We start from the raw sequence: 22245 nt of genomic DNA on the forward strand, positions 1-22245 counted from the left end.
TGCATGCAGTATGCTTTACAAGGCAGGGTTAGTGACGTTGAGCTGTGTTTAGTTATACGTATGCACCACTGAAAATTACGCATACCGTAACTGCTAAAACATTCCAGTTTTTTAAAACGTAAATACTTCTTTTGAAAAAGTCAAGTCATTCTCGTGTACCCATCACACACAGTACGCTCTCTGTACGCCCAAGTTTAGATGAGTAGGTGCCATAACGCACTGATGTTTTCATCGTCAGATGAATTGGGTGACAACGCTTTTACGAATGTTTTATTAACATGCCAATACAGTACTTTAATAGCTGAAATGATAGATCTGAGCCGTTAAAATTGGTACGCAGCGGAGCCGACTTATTTAGCCCCGTGGGCGAGAAAAGAACTCGTTAACACACGAGGTGCTAAAACTTTAGTCTTACCCAAAAAATTATGGCCAATGCAAACTGAGTTATGGGACAACTAAATAATTTCACCAAAATAATCTTCGCTAATTTCAATTCCGCCTGAAATCGACACACCACTTCATTTGCACACATCGAGTGGGAGGGTTGTTGGGTCGTCCTGGCCCTGGGACTCTGGGACTCAGGGTTGGAGATGAGTCCCAGCCCCCCTGTGACTGCCCCCTGACCTGGTGGGACCCCGCTGTGCCTGGTCCACCACTCCCACATCTCTACGGACTGTGACCCGTGCGATACTCGTGATCTCTTATCTCCTGCGTGTCCCTGCATCTTTTAGACTATGGACCATATAGTTATTAACCCGTAGAGACTCACAGAGATGCATACAGACTCCCTTGCATCTTACATACACCCTTGTGTAATGTTGTTGACGGTTAAACCTCGAAATCTGAAACTTTTTATTTATTTGACCAGGTAAGGCCCACTGAGCTATGCAGCTCTTTGTTTAGAAGTGACCTGGCCACAAATGATAGCTCAACGAAGTGGCTTATCAAGTGGAAATGTATTGCAGCCAAAGAAATACTATAAACGCGTGTTCATTATAAATGTGGTGGCAAAAAGCCTGAGGACCCGGATAAAAAAAAATCCACACGACCACGGGGAGAGAGACACCGCACACTCCAAATATACAGCAGCAGGCACTGTCAGGGTCAGGATCGAACTCGACGACCTCCTGTACACCAGGCGAGGTAGTGAACATCTCATAGCCACCGTGATGATGATGAGAGAGAGACGCAAACTCCAAATACACAGCAGCAGGCACTGTCAGGGTCAGGATCGAACTCGACGACCTCCTGTACACCAGGCAGGTAGTGAACATCTCCTAGCCACCGTGATGATGATGATGAGAGAGAGAGACGCAAACTCCAAATACACAGCAGCAGGCACTGTCAGGGTCGGGATAGAACCCACGACACCCCCCCCCCAAAGCCCCCCCACCCCACGCGCATTCTCGCTCAGTCATTGGCCGCTCGTTGCCCTCGCGCGACCGCGGCTTGGTCCAATCAGCCGCTCGCGCCGGCGGCTCGCGCCAGCGCGACAGCCAATCGTGGAGCCGTCATCGCTCACGCCCCACCCCCCCACCTCGTGGCTCCGCCCCCCCGGCCCCCACTCATTCGTTCGTGAAGGAGTCGCCCACGTGCGTCTCTCGTGGTCATCCTCGAGCTTTGCTTTTGACCGCGGGTGGACATCGCTCGCTCGACCTTCACTCGCCGCGTGCATTCCGTTGACACAGAACAGGGTAGGGGGGGGGGTGTTCAATCGCAGATTGCGATAGCCACTACAACTCCACAACACTCGCACGCACACCCCCATAAGTTAACGGCGACATTACCAGACACGTCTGATTTAGGCTGCAGGGACTATCGCTGTTAGCGAGCACCTATTAAGGTAAGCCTACGGCACACGGAAGGCGTCTCTAAAGTGTCGTGGGCGAAGGAGGGTCGCGCACTTCGGGCGAGGAATGAAGGAGGAGGTCGCGTGGAGCGGGAAGGATCAAGGGAAGGATCAATGGAAGGATCCACAGCGCAAGGTGGTGATGGTGACGGGTGCCAACAGGTACTGGACATAGTGCTGAGGAGGGTTGCTGTGGTAACCGCACAGGCCACAACCTCGCCTTAAAAGAAAACAATAGGCGACGTTTCGGGCAATGTACCTGCCCTGTTTTGGTCCTTTTAACGCCAGTGTTAACAATGTGTTGCGTTTTTTAATCGTTTAACATTGGCCATCGATTATTATTACTATGCTTGCATCGATTGTATGTGATGCCTGTGCTATGAAGGGATACTTCCGGAAAGGTCGCCTATTAGATATTTTCCTTGACAAATGCGTTTTTTTTTCTTTCGCTGTATTCTGCCATGGTCATTTAGACAGACACGCGTACAATACACACTCGTGTCCCTTTAAAGACAAGTACCGTAACCCACATGGGTCGTCGTAATCTTGAAACTACTTATCAGTAGTTTGATCAATTTGATGGCTTGTTTATGGAACGAGTCGATGCTTTGACCCGCGCAGGAAACGCAATGCACCCGTCATCCCAGTGTGGATGAAGAGTTGGTCTGGAGTGCATCCAACCTCGTGGCATCTTACCAGAGTGCGTCTCCCGTCATAACGCAATCGGACGAGAATTGCATTTTTCTGAAATACAGGCCTATTTGTTTGACAAACTCTGCCTTTGTAAAAGCCACCTTAAGTATTGATGAGTACCCACATCTTTAAGTGTCTGACATGTACGTCCGGCATAATGGGATTACCCTTAATGTGAAAGAATTTTGATTTAAATAAACTGAGTAAAGAAAATCTAACTTATCTTTTTCGAAAGTTTTAACTTTTAGCCTGGAAGTCATGGCAAATTAACAACAATAATAATATATGATTGCAATTTGCAATGCGCACTCCCATAGAGACAATGACTCAAAAGGTGCGAGAAACTACAGATTAGTAGGAAGGCAGCCACCTTGATCAGCCGGCACCAACAATTCCCCAAGCTCTGAGCTCCTCTGTACATTAAGTTGTTATCGGCCAATTAATAAGTGTTTAAATGTGGGAGGAAACTGAAGCACCCAGAGAAAACCCATACGTGCGAAGGGGAAACACTCTATCCCATACAGATGGAACACACCGATTAGCACGGTTGGCTATGTACTGTGCGAAAGAATTTCGATTTAAAGCTTTCGTGACTGCAGGGATTCATCTTCTTGGTTCTTTCGGTAAAGTCACGTAGAATGGAAATAATAAAATAATAAAAATAAAACATAATAAAATAATTCTCACGACGTTTCGGCCACAACGCAAGCAGCCGTCCTCAGGTGGAGAGCAGGTCTGTCGAGTAGACAGAGTCTGAATGTCTGTCTACTCTGTCTACTCGACAGACCTGCTCTCCACCTGAGGACGGCTGCTTGCGTTGTGGCCGAAACGTCGTGAGAATTATTTTATTATGTTCTATTTTTATTTTATTATTTCCATTCTACGTGACTTTACCGAAAGAACCAAGAAGATGTGCGAAAGAAGTTATACATACAGGTGGAGCCCACATTTTCTTTACTGCCTTCTGGAAAACCAGGGTATGGCACATCGACGCCCACGACAAAGGAGTTTAGCAACATTTGTGTGATCCACCAACCCCCGCCTCCACAGTTCCGGATTATAAGCGCGCACCGCCACTGTGAAAAAAACTTGTCCGATGTCTTCCTTGTGTGTGTATACCAAACTTCTTTGACACCGTACGGAGCCAACCGTGCTAACGGATGATGCGGAATGTGTGCGGATGTGCCGTGTCTCAACAGTGGCATCGGCTTGGCGCTGTGCACGCGTCTCCTGGCTCGGGAGCCCAGCCTGCACCTGTGCCTGGCGTGTCGGAGCACCGTGCGGGCCGAGGGCGCTCGCCGGGAGCTCCTGGCCGCTCACCCCGGTGCCGATGTGGCCCTGCTGCGCGTGGACGTGAGCCACGTGGAGTCTGTGTACCGAGCGGCGCAACAAATCAAGCAACGGTGCGATGTGCACCTTGACCCGGGTTGCGTAGTAAGTGGACAAGAAAGTTGTGATTTCATAGTTTCTGGCTTGAGCTTCACTTCTCATGGGATCTCCCTTGCCAGTATCAAAACCTTTTAGCAAGGATTTAAAAGGTTTAAGTTTGGTGTTTTAACATCTTAACACCTGTTTTATTGCCAGAAAGGGTAACACCTATTCTTATAGCTTCGCTTCTATTTGACCATTACAATCGACGTACCCGCCTTATCAAACTTCACATGGGGGGTGGACGCTAGGGTTGGAAATTCCTCATCATTACTCATATTCTGTCCACTGCTAGATGAAGGTCTCCCCAAGCCTTTGTCGTCTCTTAGAGTCTCTCAATGTAACAGTTCATGCTCGTTCTTGCACAAGAGCTGATTTCATTGCTCCATCCCTGCCAGTGGACATGTTTCTTTGGCCCTCATCAACACAAATGTCTCTCGTTTTAAACGTTGATCAATCTACGGCTCTTATGATGGCCTCCCCAAGCCCTCGCCATCTCTTGTCTACCTGAAGAACACAAGTGCTGTATTTCATACTGAAGTAAAATAAATTCCACGTGAGATCACAATTCTATAACTGAGAGTGTGCGTGTGTCAATTGCACAGGTACAAGCGCTTGGACTACCTTTATCTGAACGCAGGGATTATGCCAAACCCTCGTGTGAACTGGTCGGCCTACTTTTCTGGCCTATTTTCCAGGTACTGTAATTGTATTATGTTTCCACACAGCTCTGCAAAACAAATATTTAATGCTCGTGCTGCATCAGCATAAATGTTTTTATTAAATAAACCAAGAAAATGTAAGTTTATGAGAATATAAAAAAGTATTTGCACACTCTATATAATTCTCTATGCGGGTTTGGTTTTGTGCAATTTTTAGAGTATGTTAAACGTTGAGTTTTATAAAGCACACACTCTCAGTTACTTAATAAATAATGAAACTATAAAACATGACATCGCCATGAAATTCATTTATCCGGAAAACATGGTGCAAAGTACTCATTTAAAGTGTCATTGAGACTTGTTAAGACATTTTATTGTCAACTTTCATTTGAAACATTACATTTGAAATAACGTATTTCAATAGATAAAGTAAGCAACAAAATACAATGAAACTATATTTTTCAAAACGGATTATACGATTTATCCTGGACCTTATATCCGAATATACACATCATAGTATCACCATATCACTGCAAACCAACTGCACAAGCGGTGAAATACCCCGGCATGAAACACAGCGCGGGATGAAATACCCGGAACTAAACCAGTGAGAGTGGCAAGAAGGTCGATGTGTAAATGTTATCTCTTATCAACTGTTGGAAGGTATCGTGTATTCTACGCTTCAGATAGAGTGTCCGTTAAATGGTTACAATTTGCCTAGCTTAATGGTAAGTGCTTTTAGTGATTTTTACAAGTGGCGCGTGCATGTGTGTGTGTGATGATGATTAGGAATGTTGTGAGGATGTTTGCCACGGGCGAGGGGCTGCTAACCCAAGAAGACAGCGTGAATGAAGATGGTCTGCAGAACGTTTTCACGACCAATGTCTTTGGGCATTTTATCTTGGTTAGTACGCTGCACGCTCCATGCATTACTGTTAGGTCACGGGAAACCATGCATTTTTAATCTACTCGAGGCTCTTCCATTCTATTGAAGACTTGTAGGTTTTTATTGTTTTGTTATTGAATAAAAGATGTTGCATTTCTCACCCAGCGAGGTACTGCCAATCTAACCCAAACAAACTTTATGATAATATTGGTCGCGAAAAGCCGTACGCGTTAAATGTATGTTATCAATGTAATTATGTTGCCCAGGTTTGTGCAGTTATAAACCATAAGTCACAAGGGCATTTTCGTTCCATGTTATTTAATTGTTATGGAATCCTCACATTCCTGTTTGTGTGTTTCTAGTTAAATAATGTATGCAGAACGTTCTGTGTGTGTGCGCGTGTTCCCAGATACGTCAATTGGAGGATTTGCTTTGTCGTCCGGACACGCCATCGCAGCTTGTGTGGACTTCTTCGAGCAACGCAAGAGCGTCCGCCTTCGATGCCAGTGACCCTCAACACAAGAAAGGCTGTGAGCCCTACAGCTCGTCCAAATACGCAGTCGATTTACTGAGCGTGGCACTCAACCAGCAGTACAATGAGAAGGTACTCTAACGTGCTCATGCAAGCGCTGTCATACATGTTTCCTCGATTACAACTTCAATTGATATTTCAAAGATTGCATTTTAATGTGTGTTTTGATGGGAACTTATATGTATGTCTGTGTCTTTATAGGGACTGTACTCGAGTGTGGTGTGCCCTGGTTTGGTAATGACAAATATGACATACAACATATTGCCTGCCTTCTTCTGGACTCTAATCCTTCCAATCATGTGGCTGGTAATGTTGCTCACACACTATATGCACTGATATTACATCCCCACCTACACAACACAGACCGCACACTAGAATGTGATTTTCTTTCTCGCGTTATGTCTACATTAACCGCAGCCTCGTGAGAGCAATAGGTGTGACGAAAGTGATCTTAAAATTGTTATTGACACTGATGGTATGACACTCTTATTTAGTTGAGTTCACAATTTATAATATACAGCTCTTTTTCAATCTACTGCTGGGTGAAGGCCTCCCAAAGCTACGTTATTTCTGGGAGTTGTTTGATAATGCACACTTTTCAGTGCGTGTTTGGCGAAGGCAGAGGGTTTGGGTCAACACCAGTTCAGATATCACTCGCCGCTGATGTCCGCAATAGCCGGGAATAAAACTAAAAGCTCAGGTTGACAGGTTCATTTTATAGTATGCTAACCACTGCCTTGATGGGTTTGTTTCCATGATTAACATTTTCTTTACACAATAAAAACACAGAGTTGTTACCCAGAATATCTCTGCCAGCATTGCTAAATGTAACATCTCAAACATGATTAATTGTAATCATATTTTTTTGATTTCTATTAGATCAGGATTTTCACGAACAGTTATACTTTATCTCCAAAAAATGGTGCTGAAGCTCTGGTGAGTACATCCTATTTTTATTGCATTAAACAAATAATGTGTGTTTTTTTCTGTCAGCGGCGATGCATAATTCAGGCAATAAACATGCACAATGACTTTTTCTTGATGCCATGTGGTAAGCCCTCTCTCTCTTGTGCAGATGCGACAGTAAATCAATCGTAAAACAACTTTCACATATCGATTCGTGAACTGTGGAGTCATCGTTCATTTCCTTGGTGTGGCACACACGTGTGTGTTCCAGGTGTGGTTGTTTGAAAAGAAGCCAGTCACGTTGGATCCACTGGTCAAATACAAAAGCTCCACGTCAGGAATGGGCAAAAACTATGTTCAGGCTGACAAGGTTTGATACACACATGGCCACATGTGGCATTTGTATACACATATACACTAATAGCCCTCGCTCAGGTTACTAAACACACATTGGAAAACATTCAATATAATAAGGTTTCATGATATTTGTTTGTGAATAATGCATATTTAAATGTCGTATGAAGATTAAGTTAAATTGACCGAATAAGCCTTGTGGACCAAAATGAATAGTGACATACAAAATAAAAGTCGGATTCACCCAGACTGATTATCAGGACACAATACCAAATGTACAAGGTGTTCATTTGTTAATTGTCTCTACATTATTAATCCTGTAATGTGTGCTTTGCTATAGTCTCTAAATAAGTAATAGGCTGTAGTGATGGTACAGTGGTGAGCACATTCCACAAGAAACCAAGAGACCTGAGTTTGAATCCTGGGCACGGCTAGCATGGGTGGCAAGTTCTATCCTAACTGGTTCTGGCCCGCCTCCTTTTTACCAACCCACAATCACCAGCATATTGAAGTATGGTCAAACAACCCTCATGTTGAGAATTACGTGGAGAGACCGTCTTCCAGCTGGTGGTTTGCAAGCGGAATGTAACTTACAATCGATATTTATCTGGCCAGGTGCCATTCTTGAAGTGCTTGACGCGCAAATTGGGAAGGTTTGTGAATTCCTAGTCAAGGTGTGACACAACTGTCACCCATCCGAAGTTGATAAATTGGGTACTAATTTGTGAAGTCAGCACAGGCAGTCGGTGCTGTGGGGCAAATGGCCTTGGAATGTGTAATTTGCACTGCTGGCGGAAGGCCATCTCAACGCTTATGTGAGCAGGAAAAAAAACACTTTAACTTTGCCCTTGTGGATGCAAGTGAAACGGTGTTCAAGGACAATGGTCCGACGATTGTGTGTGGTGGGGGGTGGAAGGGGGTTATTGACAATGAGATAAAATGAGTTGAGAAAAATACTCCGGTTTTGTTTTTTAATGTGATGTTTGTCGTTGCAGATGAACGTTAATCTGGAGGATGCCGAACGATTTTTTGAATACTTGATCAAGTTGGAAGCAGAAATGAACGAGAAATACAAATGAAAGCAATGCCCTCTGTAACATGAATGTATACTCCTTAAAACAAATGGAGTATATTGTTGAGAATTATGAGTACATTTTGTATAAAGATGCAATTCTCTGTTCATTAAAACTGCGGTGTATTATATATACGCATCGATTCATTCCAGTTTGTTCCTGTGCAATAAATGTAATGAGTTGATTATTATAATTATTCGTCACACTGGTGTCATTAAACATTTTTAGTGATATAACGCTTGTGAATCGTGGAAACTTTTTAAGTGGGATTCTATTGTGTGATCAGCGCCATTTGCAGGACACAGAAACGGACTGAAGAAGTGGTCCTGTGATGTCAACATTTAGGGCTGTTTTTGTGACTTAGAGTTCTGTGTGACAGTTTCATAATCTTGTGACAACTCCGTACAGTTGAAGTAATTTTTGGAAATGCATTTTTTTTAGTTTAACCTCATGGGTTACTATGGTTTCACTTCAAAGCAGCTAATAAAAGCTGAAAAGTCAAGCTGTGTTGCTGCCTGACGTCACGCCAGGCGTTAATCCTCACAGGGGCTTGGGGATGCCACCATTGGCTGAAGTGCAAAGTTGGAAACCCAAAGCATGGCCGAGCAAAACGTGGAAAGAGATCGTGAAGGCATTGCAGCAGTATAAACAAGATAGGGGAGAGATCGGTGCAAGGGATGACAATATAATTGGGGCTTCATGGAGCCACGGTGGTGAGACGCTAACTACCTCGCCTTGGTATACAGGAGGTCGTGGGTTCGATTCCGACCCTGACACCTGTATATTTGGAGTTTGCATGTTGTGGCCGTGTGGATTTTTCTCCGGGTCCTCCGGTTTTTCCCACCACATTTAGAAGCGTGCGTTTAGAGTATTTAGGTGCTATAAATGTGCACACGATGATAAGCCACTTCGCTGAGCTATCATTTGTGGCCAGTGGGCCTTACCTGGTAAATTAAAAGTTAAGTTTATACAGCTCATCGAATTCCCCCAGTATGTATATTTTTATACATCTGTAAAAAAAGAGCTTTATAGCTCATCGGATTCCTCCAGTATAAATAAATACAGGATCCTGATTCAGTGTCTCTCTCGAGTCTCACCTGGTAACACAAATTGCACTTGAAACTTGACCCAGATTCCTGAATCGACAACGAGTTCGCCGTGAGCGCGACACGGGAATCGAATCGACTGGCAGGGCCCACTCTCTCGTCTCCCACACAAACACGTGTGTGTCCTTTTATTTTTTCTCTTTTTTTTCTTTATCCTCTCTTTTTTTAAAAAAATTTCTTAGTTATTTTTGTTATTTCTTCTTTTTGTTCTATGCTTTATAATTTTTTTGTGTCCAGTACTGCTGTAGGGACATCGGCTCCGTGAGGATGACGCTTCTGCTGAGACATCGTCATGCCGTGAGGATGAATCTCCTGCCGAGACGCCCTGAGGATGATTGCTGGTTCTCCCGTGTCTGTGTCTCCTTGCTGCCCCGTGTCTCCCGTGTCCCCCCTCTCTCCCGTGTCTCCTCTCTCTCCCGTGTCCCCCCTCTCCCCGCTGCTGGGCGCCTCTGTCGCGTCCCCGGGTCGAGGGGTCTCTGCACGCACGGGGAGCCAGGTGACCGTGGTGGATGCACGCACACAAAAGCAAAGATCCCCCGTGTAGCCTGTAACAGACTGTAGGGGCAAGTGCTGTTAGCGAGAAGCACCTACGAAGGCCGGCACTGTGGCACACGAAGGGGGTGGGTGGCCAACGCCACGCCCGGCCGCATTCGTCTCCCTAGTAGCGATGTTTACACGTCGCACCAGGTACTCATTTGAGGCTGAGTCGACCTAGGGGAGGCCCAGGACCAGTTCAGATAATCGTCACCCCCACACACTCGCGGGCACGCACAAACTTCAGTCTCGTCGAGGATTGCTCCGCTTAACAAAATAGTTCCGCGGTCAAGGTTCGTGAGTGCGTGCGTTCGTAAGTCGGGGACGGCCATAACAGCCTCCAGCGTTAAATCGACGTCAAACTTCAACAACCCCAGGAGGAGCCGTGTACCCTGGTTCGCCAGGGGGAGGCAGTGCAGCAGACACAGGGACTCCACCCGTTCCGTCTGCATGGGATTGAGTGTTTCCCCCTCGCACGCGTGGGTGCAAGCAGACACATGGACTCCACCCGTTCCGTCTGCGTGGGATTGAGTGTTTCCCCCTCGCACGCGTGGGTGCAAGCAGACACGTGGGCCCCACCCGTTCCGTCTGCATGGGATAGAGTGTTTCCCCCTCGCACGCGTGGGTGCAAGCAGACACGTGGGCCCCACCCGTTCCGTCTGCATGGGATAGAGTGTTTCCCCTCGCACGCGTGGGTGCAAGCAGACACGTGGGCCCCACCCGTTCCGTCTGCATGGGACTGAGTGTTTCCCCCTCGCACGCGTGGGTGGGTGTTCGCCGAGTGCTCCGGTGTCCAAAGACAAATATCGCCCCCGTATAGCCTTGACCAGAATGTTGGGGCAAGTGCTGCTTCGCGAGCATCTAATTGGCCGGTAACACCTTAATATATAGAGGGCCGCTGAACTTGGGCAACTGTTGGTGCCCGGCCGCCTTCTTGCTCGTCCGTAGTTCCTCACCCCTCTGGAGTCGTTCTCTCTCTCTCGCTACGAGAGCGCGCGGATACCTTTTGCGGCGCGTTACAAGTCGAAAATATTCACGAATATAAATTGTACTCTTTTGTTTTTTCAGGTACAGGGTCAGTTGTGAGTAAGAGGCACGGCAACATTCTGTCGGTCGGAATAAACCGGCCTCACGTCCGTAATTGCGTCAACGCAGAGGCGGCCCAGCGGCTCCACGAAGCGTTCACCGCGTTTGAAGAGGATGATGATCTGCTCGTGCTGGTTCTGCACGGCATTGGTAAGTTCAGGAGACAATTCGTTTCGCTGTTCCTCAATTGAAGGAGCACGGAGTAGAGTGAGTTATAAGTAATGGTTCATAGGTTGGGTTACATGGCCAAAAAACGCACTGTCGCTCATCAGTCGATGCATGTTCTGTTGTGGTTGATGATCACAAAAGTGCCTTCGAGGAATGTCAAGGCCAGGAGGTTGCGATGTTTTGGTCTTGAGCGGATGTCTATTCTGGATCTCCGCGTTGTTCCACTCCGTTCTCCCGCGTTCTTCCCGACGTGGGTGAGATTCTAGGATGGTGACAACAGGGGCCGTCCATAAATGACGTCACGCACCTGGGGGGGGGGGGGGTCAGACATTTGTGACGATGTGTGACGAGGGGGGGGGTTTGAGAAATGTGACGTCACATCAAAATGCGCAACTTTAAATAAATATAGACAACACGTTCTACTTAATTGAATAGACTTTTCGATAAATGTTTTCTCCTACAACATCAGAGTGCAACACCACATTAAATACGCACTACAATGACAATAGTTTAAAGCGATTTGAAGCATGTTTTTTTGGGGGGGGGGCAGAGCTTTGTGACGTCATATTTGAGGGGGTTTCTGACTTTTTGTGACGCCGTGTGACAAGGGGGGGGGGGGGTCAAAAATCGTCCAAAATCGCGTGACGTCATTTATGGACGGCACCACAGCGCCTTCCCAGAAGGGGGATCGGCACTTGAGCCAGTAGCGAGGTCCACTCTTGAGGTCTTGATCGATGGGTTGGTTGTCGTTGGTAAGAGGGATAAATGATAACATTTTTTTTTACACAAGACCTCTTCTGCGTGGAGATTTGCGGGGACCAATTTGGCAGCTCCTGTTACCCATGGGGTTATTCGCAGCGTTATTCCACTTATCTGCAGTAAAACATCCAGGGATTAAGCTCGGATAATAGGAAATATAGATCCGTGATGAGTTTTGGTTTGCAGATCCAATGGCTGCAGGGGATAATGGGAGTCGTGGGTAATAGGCTAATTGCTAAACATTTATCTTGAACGTTTGACTTGGCCAAGTAGATGTACATCACAGGTGCGAGGAATGTGTAGTTTACAAATCTGCACAATGGCATCTCTCAAGGTGGTACCTGAAAAAAATATTCAACGCGTTCCCAATCAGAACTGCAAGACCATCACTTACACATACTGTACAGTCAAAGTAGATTTTTTGTTTGTTATGCAAGTCCCCAATGTTACGTGCATACAGAAGCCCTTCAGGAGTACATGACACAGCCACTATTATTAACCCTTTCCAATTGAAGCACAGTGCTGAAATGCCATTAAACTGCTTTCCATTCTCCTCCAGTTAAGCCCTCACAGGCTAATGCTTTCATGTATATAAAATGTGTCAAAGATGGTGTTCCCATCCTAGCACATAAAGCAGAACCTTTATGCTCCAATTAGCATTTGTCGGCACTTATTTTGGTAGATTTTGTCTGACTCACTATTCCCAGACACCCCCCCCCACGCCCCCCTAGGCTGTTCTAGCCTTTAATGCCTCCCCAACATGCTCGACTCCGTTAGCAGAGGTGTGGACTCGAGTCATGTGACTTGGACTCGAGTCAGACTCGAGTCATGAATTTGATGACTTGCGACTCGACTTGGACTTGCATAACAATGACTTTGTCCCACCTATGAGATGTGGACTCGAGTCATGTGACTTGGACTCGAGTCAGACTCGAGTCATGAATTTGATGACTTGCGACTCGACTTGGACTTGCATAACAATGACTTTGTCCCACCTCTGTCCGTTAGTGTACAACCAGCGCCCCCAATACGTGCGCACGACTTACGAAACACCCGTCGTTTTATGATTTTAAGGTCGTACGCTAAAAATGTCAAAATTCTTTAAGTAGATTATTTTTTCATGATCATCATGAGACCTCCTTTGCCAGTTTTAAACTATGATAATAGGGTTTTCCCCTTTCTGGTAATAAAACAGGTGTTGAGATGTTAAAACACCAAACTGAAACCTTTGCAAGGAATCGTGTTGAATTTACCAGTTTCAAAGACATGCACATACTGTCAGACCATGTTTTTTTTTGTTTGCATGTTCACCACAAGTATATGTGGTAAATGCAGACGTGATTCCTTGCAAAGGTTTCAGTTTGGGTCTTAACATCTTAACACACCTGTTGTATTGCCAGAAAGGAGAACACCCAATTATCATAATTTAATACTGGCAAAGGAGGTCTCATAATGTAGCTGCTCACCCCGAGCTCTCAATGTCCTGATAGTGCGTTGTCTTTTTGCTATTCACCTTTTGGCGTCCTCTGGTCTAACACTGTTTGAGACTCGGCTCTAAAGAAAGCTGTCTCTGGTGTGGACCAATCATTTTTAAAGGCAATGCATATACTGTCAGAGCATGTTTTTTTGTTTGCATGTTCACCACAAGTAAATGTGGTAAATGCAGACACGATTCCTTGCAAAGGTTTCAGTTTGGTGTTTTAACATTTTATCATGATCACATAATGACATCTTGATTATACTATTCAGTGCCAATGTTATTACAAGGTGTAACATTTACGATGAATGATTGTACGATGAAGGCTGGGCCCAAGGGTTTTTGGCAGAAGCGTTGGTGAGGAACTGTATGAGAGAAGAATTCCGAGTAGGTGGAGGTAGGCGCCTCTGCAAAGTTGAGAGATACGAAGGTGCATCGTGTTAAGAGACAAGCGTTGTAACGCATTAGACACTCCACGTTAAACAAAAAAATTAATGGATATTTAGTGACCGTATTATTACCGGGAGCCCAGCATAAATTTGAAAAACCCAGATGTTTGCGTGATGCAATCTTGGCCCGTCGCCGCATTCCCCTCGCATGTTGAGATCACCTATTTGGTACGGCCCACTCACTGCTCGTGCTACAAATAAATAGCGCAGGCGGTTGTTCGTGCACAGCGAGTGCCGGGGAGCGCTCCAGGGGCAAGCGAGTCGTAGTTTTCCACTTTGCGCTCCCTGCTAGCTGTGAGCAATTGCTTCATGATCACCCCCAACAGAAGCGAGCTTGGACAAATAATTGGGAGGCACGACTTTCCAAGCCGCCTCCTCGATGACCTTGTACTTAACAATCCAAAGTTCCGCTGGACATGAAAGGACACTGGGAAATACCCCATGGTTTAGGGCCTTGGAAGAGTAAAATCTTTCAGCCGGAATACAATCACCACTCCGATTTGAGTACATTCTTATAATTACAATCATGTGAAAAATGTATCTAACAACATATTTACTCTGTGTAACAAAACCCATTCAATGAAAAAACAGATTTCCGTTAAGATTATTTATGATTGTATTAATGTTTAAAAGTTGTTTATATTCATTTTAAACACACTACAGTATTTGAGTTGTTAATGTCTCCTCAGACCATCCAGTGGAGGAGCCTACCAGATGATTTTACGTTACTTGAAAAAAATTACCACGAATCTCAATGGGCTCATACCTGGCCATAAAGAGCATCTGTTTATTATTATTATTTCACATGAGCAGACCGGTGGATCTGACTGCATTAGTTTCGCTGACAGGCCGTGCCATATCAAGCAGATCGTTATTGCTGTGAGTAGGTTTACTAGGAGATGGTTGCCGTACCCATATGGTCTGACACAAATATTATTACATTGGTTTGTTTTACTATACAGTAAGCATATTAACTCGCTCTGTTTTCAAATTAACAATTTGTACAGTTTCATTTACCCTTTGGATACACTGACGTCTGCCATAGGAATGTTGAATTTCTACCACTGGCTCTGCTGGGCTGTAAACCAAGAGATAAGCACAAATGCTTCAATGCTCATTTGAGCAGCAAATGACTTTTAACTTATTGACACTGGGCACAGGTTTGGGGGAGGGGGGGTGATGCGTCTTACTTTGTGGCGTCTTATAATGCGGAGAATATGCTAGCTACTATTTCATATACGTTCGTAACGTTCTCGCAAATGTAATTCCAAAGAGCCTTGGTAAATTGCATGTGCGTACTATAATGTACTTTTATTTTTATTCCAGGTGGAAACTTTTGTGCAGGGTACGACTTGAAAGAACTCGCCAACACGACAACACCAATCACAATACCAGACGTAGGCAAAGGGCCTGGGCCAATGGTGAATGCCTTGTCATTGCTTGACATTCTACACAGAGAAACTTGAACAACCTCTGTACTGCAAACGTGTGACATTTTTTTGCATAAGGGCAGGCAGGTCAGGTCAGTCAGCCAAGGCACCACAGCACTAAACACCAGAAAACAGTTGCCCATTCACCCAGCCTCTCCATGAGGAATGATGCACGTTGACATTTTCCCAACAGCGGTGGCAGTGTGGCTCACACATGGGAGAGCTGAGCTGTCACCGCTGGGTTTGAATCCGGTTTCATCCACCCGTGGTTAAATCGGGTTTTCAATTGTAGTGAATTGATGGATATCAGATAAGGATGAGGTGATCTAATCCCCTTTGCTTTGCTGACGACATACCACCCCACCAGGCATAGGTGAGGCAACTGGCGTGACCCATTTTTAGCGTGGAGATATCAAACGCTGCGCAACGCAGATGTTACACACAATAAGGGGCCTCTGTACAGACTATGATCTCTACTGTCCCTGTCTGTGCCTCCCTCGCCATGCGCCCCAGTCTCGCTCTCGTTTGCTTTCCCTTCTTGCCCCCCTTCACTGCAACGCACAGAGCAATCATCTTCACTATCATCTGCTTCTGTTCCTCCCTTATAACTACCCCCATGTCTTCTCCCCTAGCCCATCCTGCTGCTGCTACTCCCAGCTATGACCAGGCCTACCCACAACTACACCACCACTTTTCATAATAATCCCAGTTCTTATTATCTCAGCCACCATCATCGTATGTACAATGTATACACAGTAATCGTACAGCGCCTCGGAACAAGGCGCCGCTGTGTAAATGTATATTAGACAACGTAAGGCGGTTTCCAGATCGCTGCGCATGGAATATTTTGAGAGATGCATCAGAAGTACGTGGACGTGTCGCTCCTGATGGGTCGTCATTGCTGGTTTTACGCAGGGCCCGTCGCGCATGGAGCTGACGAAGCCTGTGATTGCTGCGGTGAGCGGCTACGCCGTGGCCGGCGGGCTGGAGCTGGCCTTGCTTGCGGACATGAGGGTGGTCGAGGAAGATGCCACGATGGGTGTCTTCTGCAGACGGTTTGGTAAAAAAGAGCACATTCGTTCACTTCAAAAGTCGTCTCCCCTGCTGTCGAAGTAAACTGTTAAAATACGATTCTTATTCGTTCAGGACATCGTCAGTGGTGTCTGGTGAGAGTGTCTGGTGAGTATAATTGCCTAATGCAGGGGTCGGCAACCAAGATAACAGGAAGATAATTTTTTTCGAATTCGGTAACAAGTCAATATTTCAAGAGCTGTGATGTGTGTGAATATGTCACGAAGCGGTCCTTAATGAGCCACATGCGGGACTATAGGTTGCCGAGCCCTGCCTATGGTGAACTGGACTCTTATAACCAGGGGTCGGCAACCAAAATAACACGAAGAGCCGTTTTTTTCTCCAAATTCGGTATATAAAAAAATCAATTAAATTTAAGTCCTAAAAGAACCGCATGCGGCTCCAGATCCGCAGTTTCCCAACCCCTGGCCTAGTGAGTAGTGAGCGTTGAAGGTCTGGTGGCAATGACTGACGAGTGGTGATTCGTGTTAGGTGAGTGGTAAGTCTCTGGTGTGCATGTCACGTGTCTGGTGAGTGGCGTTAGGTGAGCGGTGAATGCCTGGTGATGGTCAGGTCTTGTATCACGTCACCCCAGCTGTAGGATAGGCTGCCCTCTAGTGTTACATGTTATAATGATGCCATGTCGTCTATTGTCTTAATCAGTAATTATAAATTCGCAAATGTTGACTTAATAGTTTCAAGCGCATTGTTTCATTGGTCTATTATGAGAAGTCGACGATAATAATGTCTAATATTTTAAATATTGTTTCTCTCTTTTTGTAGGAGTACCTCTGATCGACGGAGGCACTGTCAGACTTCCCAAGTTAATTGGACTGTCCCGAGCTCTGGATCTTATTTTGACTGGCCGTCCGGTTGACGCACAGGAGGCGTTCCATTTTGGATTGGCCAATCGGATTACGACCAAGGGAAAAGGTTTGCCTCACACGAAGGCGATTTTTACCCCTTTTTATCCACGGGCACATCTGAGCCAAGCCAGCATGGGTAGATTTCCACTGGCTATTTACCGAACCGAGCCGTAATCTTTGTTGGGGAAAAGCTGGGCTCGGGGCAAGGCTAATACGGCGTGCAATGTGTCCGACATCATCTCAAGCTAACCAAAGCATTGGGGCGCTGAAAAAATGTGTGTTGTGTGTACGCATGTTTAATTTCTCTCGCACCGTACGTAGCCAACCGTGCTAATCAGAGGTGCTGTGTTAGAGTGTGTGTATGTCTGTGTGTGTGAGAGAGCGTGTGAGTGTATGCCAGTGTATGTGCGAGTATGTCCATGTGTGCCACCGAGTCATCTACATGCATCTCGACGTCACACTGTGCGTGATGTCAGCGGCACGGATTTGCTTCTGCAGTGGGCAAACAAAACCTGTTCCTCCTGACCAATGCCGGGCTGGCACAGTTAAGCTGTGCAAGTGGAAAAGACGTAATTGTGTCTGCAAAGTGAGTGAGCATGGGGGCCAGTATTACAGTGAAAGCTACTTTAAGCATTCCATATCAAAAATGTCAAAAATGTTCAAGTCAATTAAAAACCCAATTGATGAGAAACTCCACTCATCTATGCCTTCAAAGTCACACTCTGTGTCGGTGTACTTGTATATTTTTCCACTACACTCAGTGCTATAACATGCCCATGAATAGTTATCCATACTCGCAAGTGATCAGTTCAACCTCTTTCCCTCTCTTCTTCGTTAGTTCCATTCCGTCTTCCCGTAGAGACGCTGGGGCCGAGTGAGATCTCTCCACCTGTTCCTGTCTTGCGCCAGCTTTACGGCTTCCTCTACTCGTCGCACTTTTTGTTCGAGATCATTTTTCACCGACTCTATCGAGTGAGCCTTTCGTGCTCCTCTACGTTTTGTGCGCCTGTGCGCGTGTACGCCAAGTCCACAATTCTCTTTGGATCTGTTCTAGACGCGCGTCCAAACCACCGCAGTCATCTCTCTCCTGGTTCATCTCTTGGTCAGTGTCACCTCTTGTTCCAGTCGTTCTCTTATTGCTTCCATTTGTATTGTTTCTAGCCTTAGACACTCAGTATTCTTCTCAGCCAGCTCATTTCAGCAGTTGCTATATTTTATTCATCAGATTCCCCCATTACCAAGAATTTGCAGCCAAACGTGAATATCGACAATGATCACTCCAACACGAGAGGAACACCATTATCTCGATAGTGATGGCGTTCAGATGTGATCAAACACATCCACGATTGATTTTTACTAACAAGTCGTTTGTGAAAATCATATTCATCCGAAAACTGTATCTTAACCCTTTACATGCTGTAAGGAATTGACGGCCTCACGTGTCGGTGCACAACGGTGCAGTCATTGATTGAGCGTTCTCTTGTGGAACAGTGACAGAAAGACGTTTGATAACCTGAACCTGGCCACTGTGCAGTGTGGACGCTGCGGTAGAATATAAAATAATGAAATTCTGTCCGACTATAAATAGTATGGTATCTCATTACTTTATACTTGCTCTCAAATTTTAGTTGGCATGGCAGCTTCCACACGCAGTTCCGCATTTTCAAATCTTTTTTCTCGAGGCTATTCCTGTGAGTCCGGTGTGAGAGATGAATAGGAGAGGTCATCGACGCAGCACGGATTGGGCCGCATTGCGTGCGCTCGCTCCTGCACTCTATCCTCCTGCCGTTTCGCTTGTCAACGAAGGGAATGAAAAGTTTGTTAAAATATTTTTCACTCATTTGGGGAAAATGATGCTCCTACCCTGAGGCGTCGACGTGGGCCCAGCGGCCTCGCGTTCGCCGCTCGTTGCAGTGATTCACGGTTCGAATCCGGCGTGCGTAATAACCGGAGTGACACGGTGAACGTTGGTGAAAAAAATAATAACCCCATGGACGTCATTCGCAAGAGCAGGCCATTGTATGCCGGCGTCGGGATCGAATTTTGCCGCATTCGAAAATTACACCGCAAATGACTCTATTGGGATTATATATAAACACACACAAAGTAATAATCGGCCCCTACTGCCAGACTAATTAATGCCCCGGGTCTCTCTTGCAAATGACACTCTATCCTGGTCTCCAGAGTTCTCACCTGGTTAAAAACAAAATACATTTGAAAGTTTGAAAAGTGTTTTCATCATTGCACATAAGCATGAAACTAAATTAGACACTTTTTTACATCTGGCACTACCACAGTTCCTTGTGGTTGTGTTCCACTGGCAAATTTACAAAGGAGCTGAATACCTAGTGCACTAGGCAACATGGAATTGTCAGTTTTATTGGGAATAAACAATGTTATACACAACAACGTTATGTTGATATTGCTGCCTTTGATGTCTACTATTTGGGCAAACATTGTACTTTGTAGGGTAATGCAACTTATGGTACAATACACAATACCGTAATACTATGCCGCCAATATTATGTATTACAAATGTGTGTTTGTTTCCACAGCCTTTGAAGAAGCTATGAAGTTGGCAGAGCAGATTTCTTGCTTCCCTCAGAAGTGCCTGCGATCAGATCGTCAGTCTGCTTACCGCAACGCGTTCTGTTCTCAAAACCATCACGAGGCTTTGCAGTTTGAACTTAACAATGCCAAGCATGTAATTAGCGAGGAATCCATTAAGGGTTCATTAAAATTTAAATCTGGATATGGCAGGGGAGGAAGATTTAATGACCCCTAAGGATATTAACGCAAACATCTAAGGGACAAGATTGTGATTTCAAATACTTCACGAGTATACCACCACTGATTCGGTAAAGTAACATACGATCATTTTGAATTCATTACCAACAACACCTATATTCAGTATTAATACGACAATATCTGTGCTAGTTTATTAATTCTTGCTAAAACAAATGTTCTGCAACAAAGCACCAGTCTGTGGGCCTGAATCATGTATAATTTAGTTTTTACTCCCTAGTAGAATGGACTGCATGATTAAAAAGTTCGATAACAGCAATCGTGCCAAATTTGGGTAGCGGTCTTCCACGCCGGTTCGTCGTGCAGAATGTGTGTGGACCGGTGGAGATAACCCCAATTTCTGCGGGCCACGTCACAGCCAATCGGTTGCCGCAGGGAGTGAATCGGGAGCCGAGCGCGATGATGTCACAGCTGTCCGGCCGAGTCGACCAATCGGAGCGCGTTCGACTTGCACAAATGCCGATGTGTGTGTTGCTTTGCCCTCCACCAAAGGGCGATATCGTAGTTTTTATGAGGCTTGACGCCTTGTAAAACAATTATGAAGATGGGGGGGGGGGGTTGGATGGGTTGGTGGATAATGTTCAGAATGATGCTGGGCTGTGTGTAATTGCCCGAAGACAGTATAGCAAGTGGATGATTATTATCCCCTCTGATGATGAGTTTCCTCTGGGTACTGCAAAAGACTCGGTAATAAAAATTGGGACTCAATTTGATTTCCCCTGGTATACTACCCCTTCTGCATCAGTATTGTCTTTGTTATCGGTAGCAACAGCACCTTTGTAGTCATCATCATTCGCATGAACATATACATCAACAGCTGTCGCAGTCATCAAACTATTAATAATCGATGTATCAATGACATTTTTATCATTCATCATGGGACCTCCTTTTCCAGTACCAAAATATGATACTGTAATAGGTTTTCCCCCTTTTTTCTGGTAACAAAACAGGTGTTAACATGTTAAAACACCAAACTGAAACCTTTTACAAGGAATCATGTCTGCATTAACCACAATGCTTGTGGTCAGAATTCAAACAAAAAACATACTCTGATATCATATGCATTGTCTTTGAAACTGATTGGTCCACACCAGAGGCAGATTTCTTTTAGACCAGAGGATGCCAAAAGGCGCCTTTTGACGTCCTCTGGTCTAACACCGTTTGAGACGAGGCTCAAAAGAAAGCTGTCTCTGGTGTGGACCAATCAGTTTCAAGGACAATATCAGAGTATGCTTTTTGTTTGCATTCTGACCACAAGCATTGTGGTTAATGCAGACATGATTCCTTGTAAAGGGTTTCAGTTTGGTGTTTTAACATCTTAACACCTGTTTTTTGCCAGAAAAAAGGGGAAAACCTATTGTTATCTTTATCATTATCCCACTCATCTTCATGTGCTTGTGCCTTTTCCATTACACCACTTGCCGCAAAGTTCAGAGCGACAGTAACGTGCTCCAAATTGTACAATGAAGTGCAGAAAATCTGTCATGGAATGGAGGCACCACAAAAATATACATTAATTTGTGCGGAATGCTTTGCCATGCATTCTTAAGTACTGTACCTCCCACACGCCCGACAACCCCTTGATATGATTGATGTGATTCTGCACCACGGTTATGCCCCTAACCCCAGTCTAACCCCTAGCCCACGTAAGGCCATTCAGCAATTGCGGCTCTGGCGAAAGGTGATGTTTAAGCTTAATTGGGTGTACGCGAATTTCCAAAAATGCTGAATGGGTCCAATGAATTAAAAAAAAAGTCATTTTTCCAAACGGTGGCAGTGATGACGGACAAAAATAGCGGCATGAATATTGGTGACGGACAAAAGGAACGAAACGGGAGGATTTCTCCACAAATCTGGCTGTCGCCTGATGAAGCTAGTTGTAATTACTGGCGAAACGTCGTACTCAGATTGTAAATGTTGTGGCTTGGCTCTCCAACACACAACCGGTGTGCTATACTAGTAACGAATTGGTATGTTCCGTTTATGTGACAAACTTTACTAATTGGCTGTGGCGGGTTTAACGACACATTTATATATTTATGCGATCTAACCCAGAAAAAACCTGTATTAATATGGCTCTGTATTTCCGCCGCCCCCACCGGCCCCGCCCC

At 45.3% G+C, this 22245-nt stretch overlaps 2 protein-coding genes across 3 annotated transcripts; both read left to right on the forward strand.

Annotated features, from left to right (window-relative positions):
- Positions 1–1563: 1563 nt before the first annotated feature.
- HSD17B7 (hydroxysteroid 17-beta dehydrogenase 7) lies at positions 1564–8619 on the forward strand. Of its 2 annotated transcripts, none has more exons than XM_078594069.1 (9): positions 1564–2011; positions 3742–3945; positions 4576–4668; positions 5422–5536; positions 5928–6122; positions 6252–6356; positions 6930–6986; positions 7228–7326; positions 8306–8619. In XM_078594069.1, exons 1-9 carry the CDS (start codon positions 1917–1919, stop codon positions 8387–8389), a joined length of 1047 nt encoding a protein of 348 aa, XP_078450195.1. In that variant the 5' UTR covers positions 1564–1916; the 3' UTR covers positions 8390–8619. The 2 variants fall into 2 exon arrangements, with proteins under 2 accessions (XP_078450195.1, XP_078450194.1); XM_078594068.1 differs by having other exon boundaries at positions 1568–2011; positions 5898–6122.
- Positions 8620–9589: 970 nt separating this feature from the next.
- Positions 9590–20864, forward strand: LOC144718655 (carnitinyl-CoA dehydratase-like). The gene is made up of 7 exons (XM_078594070.1): positions 9590–9607; positions 9727–9985; positions 11092–11259; positions 15289–15383; positions 16308–16452; positions 17247–17396; positions 19885–20864. The coding sequence occupies exons 2-7, from the start codon at positions 9757–9759 to the stop codon at positions 20112–20114; spliced, it is 1017 nt and encodes a 338-aa protein (XP_078450196.1). The 5' UTR covers positions 9590–9607; positions 9727–9756; the 3' UTR covers positions 20115–20864.
- Positions 20865–22245: the final 1381 nt, after the last annotated feature.

Source organism: Lampetra planeri, chromosome 5, assembly GCF_965212315.1.
Source record: "Lampetra planeri chromosome 5, kcLamPlan1.2.h2, whole genome shotgun sequence".
NCBI classification, from domain to species: domain Eukaryota; kingdom Metazoa; phylum Chordata; class Hyperoartia; order Petromyzontiformes; family Petromyzontidae; genus Lampetra; species Lampetra planeri.